General features: G+C 38.2%; 1 protein-coding gene across 11 annotated transcripts in view; it reads left to right on the plus strand.

Moving 5' to 3' along the window:
• The window catches only part of limch1a (LIM and calponin homology domains 1a), a 62,006-nt gene that overhangs the window by 30,076 nt on the left and 6,182 nt on the right, over positions 1 to 25,748 (plus strand). For 2 of the 11 annotated variants that reach the window (XM_053230823.1, XM_053230830.1), the window contains 19 exons: positions 680 to 961; positions 2,545 to 2,826; positions 4,589 to 4,972; positions 5,124 to 5,453; positions 8,780 to 9,016; positions 10,356 to 10,394; positions 10,803 to 10,935; positions 11,224 to 11,378; positions 11,901 to 12,945; positions 13,929 to 14,217; positions 14,909 to 15,027; positions 15,621 to 15,705; positions 17,544 to 17,569; positions 17,715 to 17,828; positions 19,078 to 19,170; positions 19,283 to 19,470; positions 21,057 to 21,157; positions 22,304 to 22,409; positions 22,785 to 22,862. In XM_053230823.1, the coding sequence (XP_053086798.1) occupies positions 680 to 961; positions 2,545 to 2,826; positions 4,589 to 4,972; positions 5,124 to 5,453; positions 8,780 to 9,016; positions 10,356 to 10,394; positions 10,803 to 10,935; positions 11,224 to 11,378; positions 11,901 to 12,945; positions 13,929 to 14,217; positions 14,909 to 15,027; positions 15,621 to 15,705; positions 17,544 to 17,569; positions 17,715 to 17,828; positions 19,078 to 19,170; positions 19,283 to 19,470; positions 21,057 to 21,157; positions 22,304 to 22,409; positions 22,785 to 22,862 (4,086 nt within the window). The remainder of the gene's footprint in view (positions 1 to 679; positions 962 to 2,544; positions 2,827 to 4,588; positions 4,973 to 5,123; positions 5,454 to 8,779; positions 9,017 to 10,355; positions 10,395 to 10,802; positions 10,936 to 11,223; positions 11,379 to 11,900; positions 12,946 to 13,928; positions 14,218 to 14,908; positions 15,028 to 15,620; positions 15,706 to 17,543; positions 17,570 to 17,714; positions 17,829 to 19,077; positions 19,171 to 19,282; positions 19,471 to 21,056; positions 21,158 to 22,303; positions 22,410 to 22,784; positions 22,863 to 25,748) is intronic. The other 9 variants (XM_053230824.1, XM_053230827.1, XM_053230826.1 and 6 more) reach the window with 9 other exon arrangements.

Genomic DNA, 25,748 nt, shown 5'->3' on the forward strand with positions numbered 1-25,748 from the left:
TTGTTTTTTCTCTGTTTTAAAGTTAATAACACAATAAATGCAGGTTATCATTTTACCAAGAAGGCACAAAATCCTGAAGACTTTCCCATGTTGAGAAAATGTAAAGGAGCAACTTTACTTCTGAGTGTTACAAATACTGGAGAATCCTTCTATAAACGTTAAACATAAATGTTAACCGTCTCCTCACACACTTTTTTTTTAATCAGTTTATGTGTAGAATTTGCCATATAAGCCTCAGTGTAATGTGTTACTGTAGAAACAATCACATTAGAAGAAGCTGTTAATAGAAAAATGAAACACCTTCTGACCAATCAGATTAGAGAATTTTACAGCATTATGATGTCATTAATAATAATAATAATAATAATAATAATGATAGTATGCTAACCTTATTCATATAGCACCTTTCATACATTTAATGTAGCTCAAATGGATTTATATAGTAGTAAAATAAAGCAATAAAAATGAGTAACAACAGAACAATAAACAAAAAAGTGAGTAAGGAAATAACATATAGCAATCGAACTAGCAATAAAGGATAATAATTAAAAATAAACTCATAAATAAATACCAGCAGTAAAACTCAACTAAAAATGAATAATATAGCATAATACTTTAAATACTTATATACAGCTTATTATAATTTTATTATAGTTGTGTGCACTGTGTTGTTCCACAGTGAGGCCGCTCCAGTTGAAGTGTCAATCATAACTCGAAAGGACAACCCCTTCCTGAGTCCCGAGAAAGCAAGGGAGAAAGAGGATGATGAGGATGAGCAGAGTCAGACAGAGCGAGGCGGACAGGCTGCTTTGCCTAATATACAGAAAGATGATCTGGCTAGGAGGCGGGGTCAGACTGGGGCCCTCCCACATCGGGATCACCAGCAGTCATTGGCTCAGACGGCCATGACGCAGTCAGACCTGGAAAAGTGGCAGAGACTGCAGATGAGCACAGAGAACAGGTGCCTGACCTCTGACCTGTCTGTAGGTTTGACCTGCACAAGTGTGTTTCCTGTGTAGTGCCCTAGATGGCCAGTAGGGAGTCATTTAGGATTTGTCCAGCAGCTGGGATTGTATAGAGAAAGCTAGTTGCCCTTATGTTTAGCTATTTCTTTTCATTGGTAATTTTGGGTTTTTTTAATTATTATGGGTTAATAATGTTTTTTTTTTTTTTTTGCTTCACAGTTGAATATTCACCTAGATAGACTTCTCAGCAAAAGCTAAAAACGTATTCGCTAATGTATTATCCAGCATGCTGCTTTTAAATAGACTATGGAATAGCGGGCTTATGTATAGTCTGCTCTGTTTTCACAAATTTAGCTAAAGTAAAATACTACCTAATGTAGCTAATACTCAATAAACACTCTCCTTCATCATATCGAGATGACAGGTTATGAATTAGTTATGATGTCTGCCTGCTGTTTTGGCACGGACATAAAAGGAAAATCTGTCTGTTTTGAGGACTTCTTTGTGTCATGTTCCTAATTATGAGATCACAAGAGGCGGAAACATCTATAGTTTATCTACAATTTTTTGACACCTTGCTACACCGGTACAGGACACTCCTGAAAAGTATGCCTTTCTGCTTTTTTCAGCTAAAGCAACAGTCAGAACAAACGTGCGGAAAAGCCAAATCAGTGAAGGGGAAAGGATATGGGATGTAAAAGACACACGTTTGCTTCTGGTCGCATTTGCTTTTACTTTTCGCTGAATTTTATCTAGGTGAATTTTACACTGTGAATTCACAAGCCTCTGGTTCTGAGACTGTGGTTTCTATGGACAGTAAAAAACATTTTTTTAAATGTTTTTTACTGTCGTTTGGTGCACATGTGAAAAACATTACACATCTAGTCCACCGACATAGGCTAGGATTTTCTTGTTAGAGATGTTGGCTCCTCGGGAAATGACCTTCACATCAAAACAGAAAGACTAGGTTGGTTCTTGGGAGCAGTTGTTGTCATTGTGAATGTTGTGTAATTGGATTTTGAGTATTTTGTATTGTGTAGACGTTGTGTATAGAGTATAATAGTGTTACGGTGTCCTGTGATGAGCTGAGAGATAGCTACAGGAAACTAAACTGTCAGGCAAAAAGTGTAGCTCCACAGGAAGTGCCTGAATAGAGATAAAACTTTGTGTGTGGGTGGGTGTGAGAGAGAGAGAGAGAGAGAGAGAGAGAGAGAGAATGAGATGCTTTCGATGAGGACTTATTTATGATGCTTGCCTCTGCTTCCTTTATGATGCAACGGGCTAAATTTTTGTGAGAAATATTTCATCTACTATAACACACAGGTTGTTTCTCTTATTCTGTTCTCTTGTGACCTTAAATGGCTTTCTTTCAACATTTAACTGTTTTCACTTCTCATATTTTCCTCTATCTTCTTAGCTCTAATTCATTTTTCATTGTTTCATTGTGCCTGTGTGCATGTGGTGTGTACAATGTGGCTGTGTGTGGGTGTGTGTTTGCTTATGTCTGTGTGTGTGTGTGTGCCGGGTGTCTGGGTGTGTATATTGTGTGTGTGTGTGTGTGTGTGTGTGTGTGATGCAGTGACTCGCCCCCTCTGTGTCAGTCCTGCCTCGCTGCCTCCTCAGTGAAGGTTGCCCACAGCGACCCGGCTCGTTGCCAGGGGCGTTCCCGTGGTGACCGCAAGCGCATTGTGACGTTCGGGGGTGTGACTAAGATGGAGAACGTTTCCTGGGAAGAGGGAAGACAGGAAGAAGAGTGGAGGAAAGAGGGTGGGAAGGATGAGTCAGAGACGCTGCAACGCCTCCTCTCCTCAGCAACTGTTGCCATGCCCACCGCTGGGATGAGCTCAGGGCGAGAGAGAGAGTAGGATACACACGCATGCTCATAGACACACTCGTGCATATAGACAGAGTTTCAGACAAACCAGACACACACCATGACACACACAGCACACTTTGCTTGCTGAATGGCCTTCATTACACACACACACACACACATATCTCACTTCTTGCTCTGGAATTGATGATTGATTTAGGCTTAGTGCTTGTGCAGGCATGTGACTGGGCAGGTTTGTAGATTGTCTTTAGTTTTCATTGCTCAGTACTGTTCTATTCATCTGTTTTCTGTGGTAAACATTTAAAAATAAAAAACGGAGAGCTTTCCTCTATATTACCAAACATGTAGAAGTGGCACGTTACTTCTAGAGTAACTGTGGTGTTCAGAGTAAGATGGATTGGAAAATATCTGCTTTGTCTAATGCAGGGGTTGTTGACTAGTGGTCGGTTTGTGGACCCAGTATTTCAGCTCACTGACCTGAATACCTGAACAAATACTGTAGCAGAGCCAATAAAAAAAATTTGAGAAAACTGTCTGTAATTCATCAACTCCCGTTTCCTAAAAACATAAACCAGCACATCTTGTCTAGCACATCGTCTGCGTTTATGTAAATAATTTAGCTGAAGGCAGCTCATCAGTTTAAAGACTAGCTACAGCACCAGAGAGTCAGAAAGATTAGAGTTTTGACAGGATTACAAAGACTTTTTTTAAAAATTAATTTACCCTCTTTGATCTGATTAGTGAACTGACGACATGCGTTGTTTTAAATGTAGCTGAAAATCATGAGAAAAATGCACTTTTAGGTTTCTGAGTTTCTGCCAAATTTATTAGCCTTAAGGTCATAAAAAGATTTTTTTTTTCCATAGGTTTTATCGTATTTTATTTTTAAATAGAGTGAGCAATTTAGTTTTTAATATGGCCATTAGATACTAAATGAAGGTCATGTTTTTTGCGTGACATGCTCACAGTTTAAAGGATAAGCTGACCAAGCAGTCAGCTACAATTACAGGCCACAATGCAATTAATGTGCCACGTAAAATTCAGTCTTCAAAATAAATATTGTCTGAAATTAAAATCCCGCCTCATTCAAGCTTCTTTAGGACTTCGTAGAAATGAGGACAAGGCACATCATTCTTTCTTGATGTTGTGTAAGGAATAAAACACGATGGGGTGTTGAAGTTAATTTTAACTTAAAATAATTACAGCTTATCAGGTTACCGAGAAACACTTCATCCTGAAAACTTCCCTGATTTTGAAAATAAATGACATGTTCTATAGATTTGTGTTCATTTCCATTGCTCAAAACATGCACGTGACATTCATTTTCGGTTCCTTTCTTAGTACAGCAAAATCTGTTGTTGTAATAATCGCACACACTACAGATGCAGTGCTTAGAGATTAGGTTGAAGAAAGCTGGAGGTTTGAGATTGATTGTGCTATAGTTTTGACTGCAGTCTCAGTAAAATAATGCCATACACTTTGCATGTATTTGGCTTGAGGGAGTAAAAGAGGAGAAGAGAAAAGAAAGCTTTGAATTATATGAAGTGTATCTACAGTTAGAAGTGCGTGTGTGTGTGTGTGTATGAGTTTGTGTGTTGAGGTGGAGAAAGTGGCACAATATCTGATTGTGTATATCTCTATTATTTAATAACTGCATTAGACCTTCTCTAGACTGGACTGTATTTTCTTCTGCCTGTACTTCTATTGTCCACATCTGTGTATCTCTGTACTCATTATTTCTCTCTATTTTCTCTATATATTCACCGTTATGATAAACATATCTGCTCAGTGGAGACACAAGCAACCCAACCTCACCCCTCAAGTCCCCGCAACCCTCTATTTCTGACCCCAAACACCATTTGACCCTTGCTGAGCGTGAGGCTCTTGAGCTGAGGCTGGCTGAGAAAGCAAGGGATGAGAAGGAGTATGAGGAAGAGGAAGAGGAGGAAGAGAAGGAAAGACAGCCTGACCTAAAGAAGGATGACATGATGGCCCGACGGACTGGAGTGTTTCAGAAAGCAAGTGGAAACGTGTATAATCGGTTCCTCCCACTGCCTAGCTCTAAGAAAGAAACATGTCCAGCTGATTCGGTTCCGAAAGAGAGCAAGAGTGTATCCAGAGATCCAGTCTTTGATAGAAACATAAAAACAAAGCGATTCAAAGTGGGACAAAGGTGGGCTTGCATGGTGTGGGGCATGTGTCATTGTCTAACCTTAGGTTAAAAAATTGCTACAGGTTAAAGGACAGATGTTGCTAACACTTGAAGGTTGTACTAATATTCGCTAAGATGTATTTGTGTTTAAGATTAAGCACTCTTTTAACAGAGTTGAACAGGTAAAACCTGAGCCAGTGGTACCATCTGCCGCTCAAAAGGAGCCAGAAGTTCTGGGTTCAACTTCGACCCATGCTGAGGTTCATTGTGACAGTTATCCTGATAATGATGATGAGTATAATGATGGAAGTCCCCTCCCTAACCTGGAGAAAGATGACATGCTTGCAAGGAGGACAGGATCATACCAAAAACCGAGTGGGAATCAGTTTAATGCCTTTCTGCCTAAACCTGGAGGTGTCAAAGGCAAAAATAAGTCTGTGAGTGGGCAATACCAGTCAAACCTCAAAACCAGCGGACAAGAAAAGAAAGATACTCAGGAGAGGTTAGGCACTTAAAGGAGAGGAGTGTGCATGAATGTGCTTTTCGTAGAAGTCATGTGGCCTTAATTTATATGTAAAAGTACTTTTGAAATGTATAAACTGAGATTGAGATTGTGGTTGAGTGTGATTGCCTAGACTGTAATATCACAGCAAAATAGATGAACATCTCATTGGTTGTGATTTTGTTTGAGTAACTTGGGATGAATTTGCTTGTACCTTGGATTTCTTAAGCCCTCTTCACAGTGACTCTAACTTTATTTCCCTGTGTTTGGTTTATGTGCTAGACATTGTGGATTTGGGTCTGATTTTCATGACCCTTGCTTGAGGTTGCATGTTTTACTGGGCACTCTATTGGTTTGACTTGTTTTGTGACTCGTGTATGTAGCACTCCTGAGTACTAGTTTTTATTCCAACCTTTGTGTTGGTTAGGTATTTTTGCCTTGCACTTGTTTCTAGTCAAACATAGGACATTTTCCACTGCACATTAAAAATCAGAAATTGACCAAACAGGAACGAGTAGAGACTGGAACTTGACAGGAATGTAACTCAGCTTCTATCATCTGTCCCCAACCTGTGGACTGTAAATTTAAAAGGTCGTACCACCAGATACCAATGTGTTTGTGTGGTGGAGCCACTGCAGAGGGGCTTGGGCTTCTAGCCAGTCTATTAGTCTACAACACGAAGGGGCGGGTGAAATCAGGTAAGTGAAGTTAGTGACCCATAAACAATGGTCTGTTGTCACTGAACTGGATCTAGTGCTTCCTTTTTATTGAGATAAGTCAGCAGGCTGGCAAGAACCTAAAGGTTAGGAACAAACCTTCAACATTATCCAGCTAGCCCCAGGAACTGTCTCACATTTTTGGTCTTAAACCATAAGCAGGCCTCAAGTACTGCCTTTTATCTACCCCTAGGTGACCAGCCATGGAGTTATAATGAAAAGCGTTTCGGAACTAACGTGCATCACAGTGTCTTGAATGACTCTGTATAGTTTATTTCATGTCTTGCAAGGACACACTTGATCTCTAACAAGAATAAATATCCAGAGATGGCAGTGAGAAAGTTTGACTTAAAGGTGGATGAGAATATAGTGAGGAACAAGCTCAGTGGCAAATTTCATTCAGCCTTCACAAGTTCAACTCTTTGTGAAGGTGGAGCTAAAAGTAGGGGTGGCAACTGACAACATACATACAAGTTTACATATGTAGCTGTGTGTCACATGTCAAAGATTACATGCAGTAAAAACAAACACTATCTTTTGCAAGGCAAAAATGGTTCAGTTAAACAGAAATTTCAAAGACTCTCCTGAGACATTGTTGTTCCTCCGGATGTTAAAAATGCACAGACTGGAAATTGGAAGGACTGTGGGCGTAGCATTGTATGTGCTCATTTTCACCACAATTCTTGTGCCAAGTTTTTAAAAGACTATCTCAAGACATGTATTCTCCAGAGGAATGCTGGGTCTGGTTGATGATCTTTAAACCGCCTCTCATATTAGCATCTTCTTTCCTGGGTATCGTACTGGTAGTTGGGACATCAGTGCATTTTGGACTGCTGGCTGTGGTGGCCTCTTCTTGCAGGGTGCCAACATAAAAAGAGAATGCTGACATGTCTCGTCCCTGAGTTTGTGACATGTGGTCCTCTTGCCATTTGTATGCCGTCAGTCAGAGTGGTGGGTTGGAGGCACTTGACCCACTACACGCTGCTGGTTAGGAGTCTGATGATGAACTGCTCCAGCACCTTCTCTGGGTTCTCGTGGTCTGGCCATTCTGCAAGAGTCAAGGATTCTCTGGGTGAAGTACATGAACAGAGGAAGAGGACAAACAAGATCTAACACTTATAAATATTTACAATTGGAAAAAGAGAATACAGACACTGAGTTTGTTACAGGTGAAGGTAAAAGTCTGGCCCCCCTCCTCAAGTGTCACCAGGAAGAATTGCCTAGGGTGACCTGAGTGTAGGCCAACCCACTCAAACACAGCCCTCCTTACAGCTAGTTCTCAGGTGGCAGACTACGAATAGAAACCTGAGCTAGCCCCATGCTGAGGCAGTGCTCTGGAATATGTCCAGGTATGCCTTGACTTCAAGTCATATTGGCCTGGAAGACAGTGCTCACAGGTGGAGTTGAGGGCTGTTCAAAATGACTTGACTAGCAGCTTATGAGTCCACAATTTTAGCAAATATATCCTGTTATTAGCTTTACAGGCTGAAGACTGTTGCTCCAGCAGCTCTACAAGGGACTGGAAGTCTTGGGCAAGAAGACTCTGCTTCATCTCCATTTTGCATCATTATCTTAGCTAGTCCCATGTTTCGATACCCGTGTATCAGATTTTGCAGCATGCTACTAGGCGAGCGCAACAGGCCTGGGGGTAATAGGGTATAGTCCAAGAACAAGGATGCTCAAAGCCATTGTAACAAAAACAAACGTTCATGAATACCACTCCAGGATTTTTTATACGGATTCACATTTACTAAAGATTTTGGCCACACTTTTCCCAAGCTGCCCTCAAGGGTGCTGTCTGTGTATGTGGTGTTGCACATTGTCTGGTCTAGTACTGATAACCAGTGAGCAATGAACAGTGCATCCAGCCCCACCCCCCAAGTGCCATTTGTTTCTCTTGGTATAGTATCTATGGTTGGTCTTTCTGCATTTATGGTTGGTTCTCACTCCACACTGGTGGTTAGAAGTCTGATAATGAACTGCTCCAGCGCCTTGTCTGAGTTCTCCTGGTCTGGCCCTCTGCTGGAGTCAGGGATTCTCTGGGTGAAGTACATGAACAGAGGAAGATCACAAACAAGAATTAATACTACTGTCTGGTGTAGTATTGGCAACCAGTGAGCAATGAACAGTGCATCTTGCCTCATCCCCAAGTGCCATTAGTTCCTGTTGGTACAAAAACAGTATAAACTGAGTATTTGGTACTGGACTTCTGACCAGTGGGGAAAAAAATGCCAGTTTTCTGGTGCAAACAGTTCTGGTAATATGTGCAGTGGAAAAGCCTTGGGCCCTTAGGTGCTTGGATTCTGTTTTGCCTCACTTCTAAGTAATTTTGGATAATACATGTAATAAATGCTAGAATTTAATTCTAGGCTGTCCTAATCATGGATCGGGTTTTGTTAATGTCTTGGTGAAGTTCGCTTTCAAGGCATGGCAATGAAGTTTTTAAGTAAACTCGAGCATACATGTTCTGTTGTGACTAATGTTTTGTTGTGAGGCCTTTTTTTTGCTTGTCCATATAACCTTCAGCATCCATGTTTGGTTTGAACTTGAAATACAGAACAGAGTGCTGCTTCTTCAAAATGTTATTTCTCTTCCCATCTTTTGCTTCAGTAACCATGGCTACAATCTCATCCCCACCCCTAGATCTGTGACCCCGCCCCCAGCAGATGTTGATGACATGCCTAGAAAATGCCCTCAAATTCTGGATGGGCAGAAAGCAGACACTGTGGGCATGATGGGTGGGGAAAATGATGTTGTGGGCGGGGCCCAGGCACAAAGCCCTTTACCTTTACCTGTCCCTGATGCACGGTACACGTTTTGCCTGGATGATGATGTTTCCCCCCTGATGTGAGGAGCTCCATAACCCTCTCAAACACACACACACACAAACTACATATTTTCCTCTTTGTACTTACATACATTACCTGTCTGACCCCAACCAGTCAACAATCCAATAACAACTAGTTTTGTCACATTTAAATCCTGTAGAGTCTGAACAGAAGTCTGAGTCCAATTCCATGAACTGTTTTTATTTGATGTTATCAAAAAGTAATACATAAATGTACTCAGTATATATAGCATGTTCTGGACATTAAGACACATTTTTCTTTCAGGTGTAAAGACAAAGCAACATATGTGGCATTTTGGATTTTTTTAATTAGCTAAATTGGAATATTCACACTTTTAGTGTTTTTTGCGGTAGATGTGCTCCAGGATTATGGGAAATGTATGGAAATGTATACTACCTATAGTTTGGTGCCAACAGAACACTGAAAAACCCATAGCTATGCTATCTAAAATTAGTAGGTCAATTTAGTAATATTAAAATAAATACTCTGGTCATAGTTGAAATATAGCTTCAAATTATTACGTAAAGTTAAAGTAGAAAAGTATGAACTCTTAAATTCACTTAGAATTATAAGTATATTTGCTTTGTTTTGATTTTGTGATGCCATTTAATTGAATTAAAGTGTAATGTGTACAAGTATAACATCGGATAGTGCAGTACTTTGTGATAAATGTCATTGTTACTAATGGTTTCAATAAATAAGAACAATTATTTTTACACCTATAGTACAAAAATGATCGTATGAAAAGTACTTTGTAAGTATTATATTACTTTTGGATAACTAATGAAATCAAAATAGTTATTTGTAGTAGAATCAGACTTCTGGACTCTACGCTATGCTTCTTTTTTTTCTAAACAAAAGCAGGTATGCATTTGCATGTTATGTGACATAATTCTTAAAGGATTACCGATCAGTCTTGTTTCAGTTTTGTTCCCGCTCACCATAAATCAAGTGTGTTTGAACTGAAGTATGTGAGCTGCATTTCTGTATACATATTCTCTGCAGGAAACTGATTTCTGAATTATGTATGAAAATGCATTTGAGTAATTATGTTAATTATGCTATGTTATGCGATGCTTGTGTACAGAGACACATTGCTCTATATTGTGTCTGAATCTCATAGAAATGGAGTAGAAAAGTTATACTTTTAACTTTTAACTTCATAATTTATACATAGTTATACTATGAAATTATTACTATTGTTATTATTATTAGGGGTCCAAGCACTGCAAGTGCGGGAACCCTAATATTATTATTATTATTATTATTATTATTATTATTATTATTGCTTTTATCAAAAGCTCACAATCTTCTTCCTTTAACTTTTAATGTTCTAGATTCAGTCACAAGGCTTCTAGTGTTTCTGATGAAACCGAGTAAGTGCCTGTTTTTTGTCATCCATTCTGCTGACCTTTCACTCTCTGTGACTCGCTGAAGAATTGCGATTTTTGCATGTAAATAACTTCCTACACTCCTGCATCCAAAAAGAGATGTTCTGATCTAATCTTTAGTCTAGATAAGTTTACTGTGGTGGAACACACACTAGCATATACACTACACACTCTAGCATACACAGTAGTATGATGTTATTGAGAATGTATTTTAAAGATTCTTGCCTAATTTACTGACTTTGGACTTGTTTCATTATTTCATTTCCTTTCCTTTCTGCATCCTGCACTGGATTTTAACCTTTCAACCTCGGCTCAAGGTCTCGTTCTGCACACGGCCTTGGACTTGTGTGTATGCAGTTAACAGTTTTGTTCCGCTTTGTTTGTTGTTCACAGGAGCGTCAGTTTGATTGACATGCGTGATGAAGAGGAGGATGTGGACTCGCTGTCACCACACAGCCAAACGCGACACGAGAGGCTGCACAACCAGTACAACAAACTCAAAGAAGAGGAGGACCAGTGGCAGGATGTGAGTCACATCTAAATGAATGCTACATGTAACAGTATGAAGGAAAATAAAAACAGGATACAAACATATCAGTTCACACATGCAGCCCTGTCTGCCTATGGAAAAACTCCATACATTGTCTCCTTGTTATATAAGTAAGGAGTAAACATGAGATATATTTATTCTTAGTTATAAGAAAATAATCAGTGGTGGGGTGACGTGATGCGTTCTGTCATGGTACCCAGAAACCACAAACCCCTCCATCCTGAAGATGTATCTGTTTGTGTGTGTGTGTGTGTGTGTGTACAGGACCTAGCTCGGTGGAAGAATCGAAGGCGCAGTGCCTCTCAGGACCTGATCAGGAAAGAGGAGGAGAGGAAGATGATGGAGAAACTGATGACATCGGAGGGAAGTTCTCATCGCAGGAAGAGCATCAAAACTTACAAAGAGATTGTGGAGGAGAAGTAAGGGGCCATCACTATAATCCACTCTTTCTCTTTTTCTCTGTTTCTTTCTCTCTGTGTCTTTTTTTCTCAACATGATGTCTTCAATCTTTCATACTTAATTAAAAATATGCGTAAAATAAGATTATTTGGGACTGCAGCATTATCCCTATAAATATCTATACATTATAATGTTTAACATTTATGCAACTTTATACAGACCTTTAACATGACCTTTTAGTTTATTAACAGATCATAGCTAACAAGTATCTGGTAAATATTTGGGGGGGAGGGGTTAAACATTATTCTTACTGCAGTAGTAAAAGTGGGTCTGCAGTGTGCTGTGAGTCCTGATTGACCTTGAAAAGCATGATATTGCAAGATACTTCATCATGTTTTCATATCCTTGGATTCTCTTTCAAACTGCATTGTATATAAAGCATGAATATTAAATTTAAGTCTTATTACTTATTAAGTGTTATAATTATTTGTGCCCTTTTCTCTCTCTCTCTCTCTCTCTCTCTCTCTCTCTACTTGCTCTAGGGAGCGTCGGGAGCAGGAGCTGCACGAGTTATACTGCCAAGCCTCGACTCCCGAAGAGAAAGCAGCCATATTACAGCGCTATGCCCTCCGCTTCACCATCAGTGATGCCATATTGGAGAAACTCCAGCTTCCAAAACTCCCTTCTGTTGCAAAACTCCAATCTGCATACACACTGAATGAAGAAGCTGAAATTTCAGAGTCTCAGACATTCACTGAAACAGAAACAGATTCCAGCGACCAGTACCTTAAACAGATAACACACACTATAATGCACAGCCACTTCAACACTCCAGATTTATCACCTATCCAAGACTCTAGAACTCCAGAACTCCCACTTTATCCAGAAATCCCCCTCTCACCAGCACGAGACTTAAAAACTCCAGAAGTCCAACTTTCTCCGGTCCAAGACACAAAAACTCCAGGAGTCCAACTTTCTCCAATCCGAGACTCAAAAACTCCAGGAGTCCGACTTTCTCCAGTCCGAGACTCAAAAACTCCAGGAGTCCAACTTTCTCCAGTGCGAGACTCAAAAACTCCAGGAGTCCAACTTTCTCCAGTGCGAGACTCAAAAACTCCAGAAATCCAACTTTCTCCAGTGCGAGACTCAAAAACTCCAGGAGTCCAACTTTCTCCAGTGCGAGACTCAAAAACTCCAGAAATCCAACTTTCTCCAGTGCGAGACTCAAAAACTCCAGGAGTCCAAATTTCTCCAATCCGAGACTCAAAAACTCCAGAAGTCCAACTTTCTCCAGTGCGAGACTCAAAAACTCCAGGAGTCCAACTTTCTCCAATCCGAGACTCAAAAACTCCAGAAGTCCAACTTTCTCCAGTTCGAGACTCCAACACTCCGGACATCCCCCTCTCACTTTGCCTTGACTCCAAAACCTTAGAAGCCCCTCTTTCTCCCATCAAGCCAACCAAAGCCCCTGAAGTCCGTCTCTCGCCTGTTCGGATGCCCCCTGCGCCATCCAGACCTGTGCCATTACTAACACCAAAACCATACAGCCAGCCCAAATTTAATCAGCCTTCTTTTAAGCAAGTTAAGGTAAAAGATATTCTCTTTTTTTGTTCCATCAGTAGGGCTCAAAAGCACTAGGGGTGTCACGCAGTGCGACTATCCGTATTTTTATCTGTATTTTAGCCTGAAGTGGGCGTAGCTTAAACAGAACATTTTGTGGCTGCTGTTGTTTTTAAAATATGAACTCCTCCACAAAGCGCTGGGAAAAACTGGAAATGCCAGCATGGTCTGTGAATTCTGGCTCTGATAGTTCTTCAACCTTAGTTAATATTTTTGTTTGCATATGCCTGCGATAGATAGATAGATAGATAGATAGATAGATAGATAGATAGATAGATAGATAGATAGATAGATAGATAGATAGATAGATAGATAGATAGATAGATAGATAGATAGATAGATAGATAGATAGATAGATAGATAGATAGATAGATAGATAGATAGATAGATAGAATTTATTCCGCTCTATTTCCCAGAATATAAACAAACTAGTAGCCTAATTTAAACCCTGACCAGGCAGGCACTAAGGATATCACAAATGCATGGCATATCACTGCACGTTCATGTTAATAATCTTGTCTTTCTTGGTTGTCTTTCTTGGTTGCATCACAACTGGAGTTACTCCTTATATCACGGTTGTGAAATACTCGATTCTGATTGATCAGAAGGTGTTGATTAATTTTCTATAACAGCAGCACTGACAATTATATAAATGTGATTGTTCTAATATGTTAATACTTGAGAGCAGATGCTCCATGTTAACAGATTAAAATAATGTGTGTAATTGTTCATATGGGACAAATCAAGGGTTCTTTTTTTTTTTTTAGCTGTACGAGATGTCTACATCTATCTAAGTACAAACTCTCCTGACCAAAAAAAGAAAAATCTTGTCAAAATTGTATTAAACAAACAGTTTTTGTTGGTAGGCTTTTGTACCGTACTGTATATTCATCTATAGGTTAGCCCTTCACTTACTGTATTTTATGTTGGCTGTGTTTGTTTTGCTTCAGAATGATGGACTGGTGCGTGTGAATGGTGACGCCATTGTAGAGGACACAAGAGAGAGTCCAGTGAGACCTGTTTCCTTCACCCCGACACCACCAAAACCAGCAAGTCAGAGTCCTCAGCGAGTGTCAGCCATCTCAGCAGGAAGTGAAACCACGACTCAGGAGTGCACTCAGACCTCATCCATTCAAAAAACTGAACATGTTAAAGAAGAGAGTGACAGTCACAGCAGTCCGGTTAAAAAGAGTACAGAGGACGAGACTTCCAAAACTCTCACAGATTCAGAACTAACAGGTTGGAGACTTTTCTGCTCTTTGGCTACGTTGGTGTGCTTGTTGAAAAAAAAAAAAAGGCTCAATTTGTATTGTCTCATTTCATCTGTGTATGCACTAATGCATTCTAATGTCGGAAATTTGACCTGTGTGTCACCTCATATTTATACCCCAGTGAAACAGGAAGTCATGGATGACTGCATAAGAGTTTGTAAAGTGAACGTAAGGTAAACTATAAGTGAGAATGTGCTTCAGTTACATTTTGTTCATTAGAATTTCTAGGTCCCAAAAATTGTGACCCATGTGTTTTTTTTTTTAATATATACATTTTGATTTTCATTTTAGGTTAGATTTAGTAGAATATTAGATATTTTTTTCATTGTGAGATTAAGCTAATTAACCACAAAGTCATGTTTCCATTATCCATCTCAACCAGGGGTGCCAATAATTTTGGAGCTGACTGTTAAATACACACAGAGTGTAATGATTGTTAAAAACCGCCCTATGAAACAGTTATAAACAGACACAATACACAATATAAACTGACATGAATTGTCTCTAGACCTACCGTGTATTGTCTCTGATATGTTAAGACAATTTGATTTCTCAAGACCATGTTTATATAATTTAAGCCTGAGTAGTCAGTCAGAGATGTCTCAGCATGTCTTGAGACGTTGCCAGCGGCTCAGTGTGTTGTTTCTTGCTCGTCATAGGAAAGCAGACCATCCCTGATACAGCAGTGAAGCGCAACTGTGTGGTGAAGACGACCATCGTGACGGAGCTTAGAGAAACACACTCACTCCCCACAACAGATGCTTCTATTACTGACCAGGTATAGCTAACACTTTTATTTGGACTAATGCAAAAAAATCCTTTGTAGCAGGGGGTGTGTCTAAGCGAGCTTCCTAATTTTGGTAATTCATTTCTTTAACGTCTTATTACACTACAATACACACACTTAAAGCAGTATGTAGGACATTTAGGCAGACGGATTATGAAATGAAGTCATAAGAAAAGGTATGAAGCACTAACATCTGCCACAAACTAAACTTTTACCCTTGTAACATTTCATATGAATAGAGTTGTGCAAATTACATAGCTTTTATTACATCACAACTAACCACTGAATAAATAAAACATTTAACTGCTGTGGTACAAGAGGAATAAAACACTTCAGGATGTGTGTTATAGGAAATAAGAAGTGTTGGGGGGTGGGATTAATGGGTTGAGTCAAAACAGGAAGGTCCAATCATAACCGGTAGGATTAGGGTCATATTTGGAGGATTTCCATCAATTTTGGTTTTATGGGTGAGACTAAAACATTAGGATTAATAAGCTGAGATTAGTTGTTATCTTGAATGTGTATTCATGTAATTTCGGATGCGTTTGAATCGCGAGATGATGTAATGTTTCCCCAATGTTTAGATGAGCTGTTCAGATGGATTAGGCCAGAAATCTGATGAGATTTCCTTCACTGAGTCCAGAAAGGCTGACGTTACGTCCTACTCAGGTAACAAAACTACACTACCCACAGTTCCTTGCTTTGCCAATCATTTAAACTCTCCTCTCATTAAACCTGCTTGTAAAATTTTAATTTACTTCGGATTTCCCTTCAAATTTTGAATTGGATTCCTCACTCTGTATTCTTTATCCCTGTGTATAGGTTTCTATCATTTTCTATTCGTTTTCTGGCTCTGTATTTATTTTTAAAACCCACCTTTTCTCTCTCTGGCTGTTTTTTTTTTTTTTTTTTTATTGTGTGTCCTTATATATGTATATACGTGTGTGCGTCAGAACCCACAAACACTTCCAGTAGCTCTAGGTTACGCTGGGAATTCTTCGCTCCTGCAGGTAAAACTGGCTCTAACGAGGGGTTTCCTACACTAGTAGCGCTTAAGGGTCAGAGTGGAGAAGGAAGGCGCATTCATCCACCGTTTCTGTCGCTTCTTGTCCTCTGTCAGGGTCTGGACCTTGTTGATCTGTCCATTCTGAAATGTTTTACATGTTTATACATTGCAACCTGCTGAGGGCATGATGAGATCTTTTACAATTGATATGCATTGGTGTATATATATATATATGTATATATATATATATATATATATATATACAGTACTGTGCAAAAGTCTTAGCACCCTATTTTTTTTAAGTACAAACTTTGTTATAGATTTTTATTTTATGACTTCTACATTATTGATTCAGTACAAAAACATTTTAGATTCCAAACATTAGTTTTTCAGCACAAAATTAAATGTTACAGAAAAATATTTGTATGTCAGTAAAGAAAGCAGCATATTACATAAGAAGCACTTTTCAGACAAAAAACATAATGAAGGCTGCTGGGTTTCGCTGCAAAAATCAGAAGCAAGTCGACAGTCAAAGTCTCCAGAAGAACTGTGGCTGCTTCTGCAAGATGCTCAGTAACACTTACAGCTCATTTCCTTGTAAAACTGCACACATTGTACCTGAGACTACTTTTTTTTTTAAAGCAACAGGCTGTCACACCAAATATTGACTTTGTTTCATTTATTACTGTTTACTGCTCTTTATAGTATTTTTTTTTAAATGTAGAAACATTTAGTTTAATTATTTTTGAAGGCATCTTTGCTCTACAGCATTTCTTTGCCTAAGACTTTTGCACAGTACTGTATATGTATAAAACCTGCTCCATTATGTCCTCACTAGGCTTCCATAGTAAGAACCAGGAGGGAACCATTTTTAACACACCCTACAAATCTTCCCACAGTCCAGTGTAGCAGCCCTACATATATGTGTGTGTGTGTATATATATATATATATATATATATATATATATATATATATATATATATAAATAAATATATGATCATATGTATAGAGCTCCTGAGGTGATATGGTTGGCCACAAATTCATATATTAAGGCCACGAAATACTTAACTCATCACTATTTTAAAATAAGTGACACAATTCATTTGAATTTGACCATTTTGACATAGGGACCTGAACATGAAGATGACTGACGATATTAAATTTTGCTTTAACGTTGCAATAACCCATAACGTTGACAAGGGTGTGTTAAAAAATGATAGAAATACAGGGAACTGCAGTAGTGGAACCTACACGATGAGTTCCTGATGATTGTGTTCCTTATAAACTGTCCTTTTTTGCAGCATCCTCCATGACGCTTTGTTTGGACAAGTTTTGAAGATGCTTCGTTTCATGTTTTCATTACTGTCATGTTCTACACTGTTTTTATGTCTTCATTAGCTTGTCATACAGCAACAAGCAGCCATGTGGTTGGAATGAGTGTAGTGTATATTTCAGCGTGTAAACTATCTCCTCTCTCTTTTCCTCTTTCATTTTCCACAGAGGGATTTGACTTCACCAGCGAATGTGTGAGTACCTCCAACACACTCTGTCACCAGCTTCCTTTCCTTTGCTGTCTGTTTTCGTTTCCTTTACACCAAGTAGAAGCTGTCCTGTCATTTCCCTTTTCCTCCTCTTTCCTTTCTTTTCGCTGTGTGTAATTGTGTGCGTCAGATCGAAACCCCAATCTTGAACCTTGCAAAGAGGGTCAATCACTGGACGTGGGACCCTAACGAAGAGCGTAAACGGCAGGAGAGGTGGCAGCAGGAGCAGGAGCGCCTGCTACAGGTACACTGAAAGGTCGCAGGTGTGTCACATGACCTGTGACCTTCCACAGCTAAAAGATGGATGCTCAGCTCTAACTATACTGGACATCCATAAGATGTAAGAAGAGGCTTGTAATGATTGTGTAGATAGATTTCAGTAGAAATTCGGATTTCGGATTAAGTACTGAGTTAGTATTTGTATCTCGCGGTCCAGAGGCGCACTCACTGTCCTTGTGGCCTGTTCGTTTTTTTTTTTTTCACTTGGTCTGTACACTCATCAATAGTATAGCACCTGAAAGCTGGTGATCCTCCGTTCTCATCTCATCTCATCTCATTTCACCTTTTCTATTCTATCTCTCTTTTTTCTGTCTCTTAAATTGGACTTTTCAAGATAGCTCTTGGATACAATGGATCAATTTTTACAATTTTTTGTTTATTATACAACGTATAATTGCACTGCATACAGCTGAAGAAGTACACAATGACAAGATTCGAAACAGGATTACATAATTATTATTATTATGCAACACAAGATTGCGTAAGTCTCTGATGAAGGAAAGTCCAAGATTCATTTCCAGGCCTGTTTGTCTTTCTAAAACCTGGTAGAAGAGGTTTATATAATAGCGGAATAGTGTATACTCCTAGACACAATGAACATGTACAAAAAAAGAAGTACAGATACAGAATAAAAACACACCGTGGCATGCCATTATAGAAAAATAATCAACAACAGGGTAGTGTGAAGCGACCTGACACAGAGTAGATTATTATATTAGCAGCTATAACAGCGCAGTGTGTTGTGTAATGCATTAAAATGAGTGCATTAATATAAACTCGTGATTTGCCTTTCAGAACTACAGTTATAGAAAATTATACCAGAGCATGTTTGACTTCTTGAATCAGAAGGTGTGCGTTCGTTTTCTATTAAAAGCAGCTCTAAGGTTCTCTTTTTTGGTCTCTCTGGAAGTTAAATAAGACAAAATATGCAACCTGTTTTGTTCACAAGAAACCAAAAACGCAAAAATCAAGAATTCATCAGCGTTATGATGTAAAATTTGTCAGTTTTAATCAGCAAATTAATGAAGGATTTACATTTTGGCCTATATCCTTACAATTCTGAGTGAAATGAATAGTGTCTGGAGCTCTAGGTACTAAGTCTAAGATTATTTTAGGGTGAAATATCACTCTTGCAGAAATTGCAAGGGAAGTCAATGAGGCCATTTAAACCATTACTGGAACACAGATTGATTTTGATCTGTCTATCCCTGTAGGAGAAGTATCAGCGGGAACAGGAGAGACTGAAGCAGGAGTGGGAGAAAGCTCAGAAGGAGGTAGAAGAAGAGGAAAGGAAACACCATGAAGAGGTACATCTCTTCCTCCCTCCATTTCTCAGACATCCCGCTGCAACAATGTTACAACGGTGCGGACTTCTTCTGTGTTATCATACATAACTGATGAGTGATGGATTCTGAATAGGAGCAACGGATCTTGGAGGAAACGGTGACCCCGCTGACCCCGCACTCATCCTGTGGTGTGACGGAAACCCCGCCCACCTCCACAACCCCCCACGACACTATTGTGTTGTCATTGGCTGACTGGGAGAGGAAACAGGAAATGCTGGAGAAAGAGGCAAAGATGAACCAGAGAAATGGTTTAGAGCACAGGTGAGACAGTGAATATCGACAGCGCGGTTATTTTAGAGCAGGAGTGTCAAACTCATTATACGTAGTCCAGTGTCAAGTGGGCCGGACCAAAAAATACATATTTATTAGCCCAATAACATGCCAACATCCACACTTAAATGGGTTTAATTATCTAGAATACTATCTAAAAGGTACATTCTGAATGCCCAATGGATTGAACATATAAGATATACAAAACAGATGAACAGACTGCACTTAATTACCAAGAAAACTAATTTCCCGAATTATGGTTTCACCATACAGAGACATGCATAAGTATTTTACGTAAAATCATACATCTTGAACTGTTCTACCCTGGAAACGAAATGGATTTAATTGGGATTATATGTCAACTTTTTAGCCTTCTAATGAAGAATTACAATTCATTAGCACATTTTGTCCATAAATGTGTTCATTGATTACTCTATTTTGCCCCCTAGTGGAATAACAGAGTCACTTTTTTTTAAAAAAAAAATCTTTCGATTCAATTCCAGTCCACAAGATGGATTTAATTTAGACCGTGGATTATAAATTCATATTTTGGGCCGGATTAGAACCTTTATTGCTCTGGACCTTTCCAGCGGGTTGTATGATCGGCACCTTTGTTTTATAGTGTAGAAAAATATAAAGAGGAAAATAATTACAGGTCTCAAATATATAATTTGGTAACACTTGATTATGATGTTCTAGGGAACCTTTGACTACTCCGAAGTTGATTATTTTCCAGTAACAGCACATCCTGAAGTGTGTTATCCCTCTTATAACACAGCAGTTTGCCAAAGATTACATTTTTTAATATAAACCAAAGAACGTCATACCTTGCATCCATTTATTTATAAGTTTATTTATTTATTCCCCAGCCTTCTTTTACTCTTGTGAAATGCGGCTTGTCATGTTGCCAAGAAACCACAAAGCTCTCCTTCCTGAAGACTTACCCGTGTCCGAAAACGTTTAGCTTTACCTCTGATTGTTACAACGCACTGACACTGGAGACTCCTTCCAAGCATTCTCCTCACATACTTTATATAATTGTCTCCTCACAAAAAACGTCACCATATCAATGATTACACACGTTTTTTTATCTGTTTGTGTGGAGTCTGCTGTGTAAATTACTATAGAGAAGAAAACATATTAAAATGAGCGCATTGCTATAAACCTTGCAGCTGGAACTGCTGTCAGAGCTTCTGTTTTAGACAATTAATCAAAACTTTCTGACCAATGAGAATCGAGCACTAGGAGGAAATGTATTCGTAGGAGTCCATATGAAGTGACTTTGAAATTGTGTTAGATGAGCTACTACACATCATGAGCCATAAACTAGACCGTCTAAATGAAATGAAAATAAAAAAGGTCGAGTTGATAGTCTACAGCGTCTATAGAGTGTGTATATAGAGTATTGATTAAACATCAACCACAAAACTTTGCATTTTGCTCAGAATTAGTCGAGTGACTGACAAGATGTTAGTCTATAGACGTCTATAGATAGTCTATAGATGCTTTCTTGACTGTTTGTAGAGTTTCTATGTTCTAGATAACGTATTATCTATGTTTTTTTTTTCCACACACAGGTCTGATCAGACAGAAGCAGTGTCACCTCCACCAAAGAACGACCAGGGAGCAGAACTTCAAGAGAGTCAGTCAGCTACACCACAGCTGCAGTTCACACAGGGTGAGCTGTAACTAACACACACACACACACACACAAAATCCACATTCGAATGTTTAAGATGTTCTGTGTTTACTTGCTTAAAAACTATTTTTCTTGACATAGAAACAGGCCTCTGAATATACCGTATGTCATTTGTATATACAGTATATTTTATTATATTAATTATGTGGACATTTTCGAATTAAATATATAAATAAACTAAGAACGCGTCCTAAAAGTGATATTACATATAAGTAGTTAACACATTCTAACACACAATAATTGGAGGCATTATTTATCCAATGTCTGTGGATAAATCTCCAAAAGCCTTGTATAAGTTGTAATATTAATTTTTAATACCCTCTGTAGTGAGCATATTTAGTGAATAGGAAGTCGTGTGAGATTTTTAAAATGTATTTATTTATTTATTTTTTATTAATAGAGATAAAAATGTAAAGGAAATACAGTTAAATAGCACTAACAAAAAATTACTCTATGTCCATAAATTAAAAAAAAAAAAAAACATGGTATAATAATAATTTAAAATTTTAATTTAAGTTAAATTTTAAATTGAAATTTAAATCCAAGTGCTTCATTACTTCAATGTTATGAATTAGCTTTTGTGCTGTTGCATAAATTGTATCAATTGATTTTAATTTACTCATTTATTTTACTTCTTTGGGCTTAAAAAAATCCTATTAATTATTTATGTTTAAATTAATGTTTAATTAATTATTGTTTAAATAAAAAAAACAATGTATTTTAAAAAAAATGCACATTATCATCGAGTCAGTTATTAACTGGATATTATTCCACAAAATCGATAAATAGAGTAATATATTATGTAAAATATAGAATTATTGTACGTGAGCTGAGTAGGAGAATGCCGTGCTTTAAGGTTGTCTGTAAAACTTGTAATGAAAAAGTCAAGAGGTGAAATTTTACTATTTATTTTACTATTTGTGGATATTTTCAGAGGTCAGAATTTTGGTGCAGCCCTAAAAAAAAAAATTAAATTAAAAAAAAGATTCAATCATGATATTTCCTCCTAGAGAAGCAACAAAATGTTTGCATATTAAAAGACACACACACACACAGAAACAGAGACACACACACACACACACACACACACAGAAATATACTCGGTTTACATGTGTGTCCATACAGATGGGTCTTGGAGCTGTAAATCAGAGAGCAGACAGGAGTGGAAAAAAACGGCCTCCCTGGACCGGAATGTGAGCCCTTCACAGAGTCAGCCTCCCAGGATGAGGAGGTGTGTGTACACGTGTGTGTGACATGCATGTGGGCATGTGTAACGCATATGGATATGGATAAGCTTGTCTCTGATACACACAGCGTGCATTTGGGCTTGAACTTTATTTTGAAATGCATCCAAGGATTTTTAGTTGAAAGAAAAAATATTTGTTAAATGGCTTTTTTTTTTTTTCGTTTCATAGTTTTTAAGACCTTCAGACTTATTGGTGATGCAGTTAAAACTTATGTGATGTGCTGAAAATGAAAGCAAGCCAGCAACAACGGCAACAACAACAACAAAAAATACTGCTTGCTTTCTCATATGTGTGTATGTCTGTATGTCTGTACGTCTGTACGTTTGTGTATGTGTGTGTCTGCGTGCTGATGTGGTCAGGTCTGGGTCGTACGAAAACATTTTAGGGATACACACATCTCCATCATCACAAGACACATCACCCTCATCTTCAGACAGGTAGGACATATACACACACACACACACACACACACACGCACACACACACACCACCATTGCTTGCACCGTCGAGTAGAGTGCATGTGAGTCATTTCCCATCATGTCATTAGGCAGTGCTTGTTCTTGCATGCAGTTATGGATATGTATATGCACTTTTTTTGTCATGCTCTTATATTTGTGGTATGATTCATGACCTTTTGACTCCACCACCAAAACTGTTTTTATTTCATCACTTAACAGAAATTTCAAGTCACTCTCAAGACTTTAAATGCACAAGTTTGATAAACCGCGGCAGCCTGAACCCTATAAGAAGCTCTAATGAGTAACATGATAGGACTGGATTATGTTTTGTGACTATATTATACAAACTAATCTTAACGTTGCAACTGAACTACTAGAGTGTGTGGATTTGTCGACAATTGTAGAATGTTAACCTGTTGGTATGGAAGATTAAAATTTAAAATAAACACAATAACACTGGATTTGCGGTGTAGGGAATAAAAACACTAATAGGGGTGTGTAGTGTTACGGGAAAATAATCAATAATCAGGGGTGTTACTTTTACCATATACACATACAGAAGTCTTTTCTTCCTCATATACATTAGTAATATGCCAACTATTACAATTTTTATTTTATTAATGAACAACACATTGCAATTTTTATCCATTTAAAGTTACGTCGAATGTTGCGGAATCTCCATGAAACAATTCACTTCAAACAATAACGTACGTTATAACAGCTATAAATAGTCGTTCCCTCACCTGCGTCTCTTTAACTTTTTTTTTTTTTTTTGAAGTTAATGAGACTGAACAATGCAGCTTGTTTTGTTTCTGAGAAAGCGTAGAGTTCTCTGTCCCGAGGACTTTACTGTAGAGGAAAACCTACTGACGGTTTCAAAACGCTTACACTGGAGACTCCTTGCATAAATGTTAAATAAATGTCTGCTTAGAGAAAACTTTACCATATCAATGACTACATGTTAAATTTTAAATTGTTAAATTTTTCTTTGTTAAGTTTGTTATTAGCATTAGACCAGGTGGAGTATCTGGCATACAAGCCACTGTGTAGGTTGTTACGATAGAAATGATAACATATTAGAACATGGGCATTGATACAAACATGTGATTTGAATTACAGCCAGAACTACTTTCAGATAATTACAGAAAATTAATCAAAAATTTCCGACCAATCAGAAACGAGATGTCATTCATTAAGAGTAAGCAGACATATACGCAATCTGTTGTTTTATCCGCTGCTCAGTGGCTGTGATATAGGTGAGATAATGCCTGCTGAAGTGTTTCAATATCTTCCCAATTTGTTGCACATTATAAACCTAATGTTTCCTACAAAATATCCCGTAACAAATTCCCCCAATTTGTGTAAATTAGTCATATTGGCTCGCTAACTGTTGTGTAAGAGAACCCGAATACGTATTCGTCATACGAGTGCGTAGAATGTTGGCGACTTTCCCCAAAACTTGAACTGTACCAGATTGCTGCTGAGGCATCAGATGGCGATGCAGTTTAAATTTCGCTGAGTTTCTTTGTTCTTAAATTAAGAGTTGTTCCTGTGGAGGTTGCTTAGATGTGGTTCAGTGGTGTGAGGTATCACGTGTAGTGATTAGTATCCAGTATAGGGTCGTATAAGACTCCTGATATGTTGGATAGGCGGGTGAATGACGTAAATTTTCACAGTGTATAATAAATAAATAAATAAATAAAACACATTAATCACGTATTATGATGAGAAGTCCAGACCAAATAAACCTACATGATGCATCCAAATACAACACAATGTTTCACACTTCAAGACTCAAGACAACACACTATACAAAATTCAGTCATGATGAGTAATCCGTTCTTTAGTGTATTGTATTTAAGTTCTTTAAGGAATAAAACACTTGGATGTGTGCTGTTACAGGGAAATAATCAACGACTGGGTGGTGTGATGTAGAGCAATGCGAAGTAGGGTTACTGTTACCTTCCCAAAGTTGATTATTTTCCTCTAACAGCGCATCATGAATGTTTTATTTCTCTTATACCACAGCAATTCAGCAACAATTACAATTTTTCTTATATTAAAGAACAACATGGCATTTTTTTTCCATATATAGTTATATGGTGGAGCATTTGCCACACAAGTGCATGTGTAAGTTGCGTTAGAAAGAGCACATTACTCTAAACCTTACCCTGGAACTACTATCAGAGCTGTTAGAGAAAATTAATCAACACCTTCTGACCAAACAGATCAGAGAATTCAACAGCGCTGTGGTATAATTCTGTTTTAATGTACAGCGAAAGTCTGAGTCCATTGCCAAAAAAAAAATAATAATAATTTTAAGCCCTTAAACCCCTGGCCTATTATTCAGTTATAAATTAACACATATAGTATAGTTACAAGAGAAAGGAATTTAAGTCTGGACCTACTGACTGACCTGGACGTTTAAGGGATTAAATTCATCATTCATTAAAAAAACAATACATAATTTTACATTTTTATAAGCTAATTTTACATCATTTTACATCATTAAACTGTGTAAAAATCCTTATATGAATTAAGTGTAATTCTTTAATGGAGGCACTACTGAAAGATACACTATATTGCCAAAAGTTTTGGGACGCCTGCCTTTACATGCACATGAACTTTAATGACATCCCATTCTTAATCCGTAGGGTTTAATATGGAGGTGGTCCACCCTTTGCAGCTATAACAGCTTCATCTCTTCTGGGAAGGCTTTCCACAAGGTTTAGGAGTGTGTTTATGGGAATTTTTGGCCATTCTTCTAGAAGCGCGTTTGTGAGGTCAGGCACTGATGTTGGATGAGAAGGCCTGGCTCTCAGTCTCCGCTCTAATTCATGCCAAAGGTGTTCTATCGGGTTGAGG

Source organism: Pangasianodon hypophthalmus, chromosome 28 (assembly GCF_027358585.1).
Source record: "Pangasianodon hypophthalmus isolate fPanHyp1 chromosome 28, fPanHyp1.pri, whole genome shotgun sequence".
Lineage (NCBI taxonomy): Eukaryota > Metazoa > Chordata > Actinopteri > Siluriformes > Pangasiidae > Pangasianodon > Pangasianodon hypophthalmus.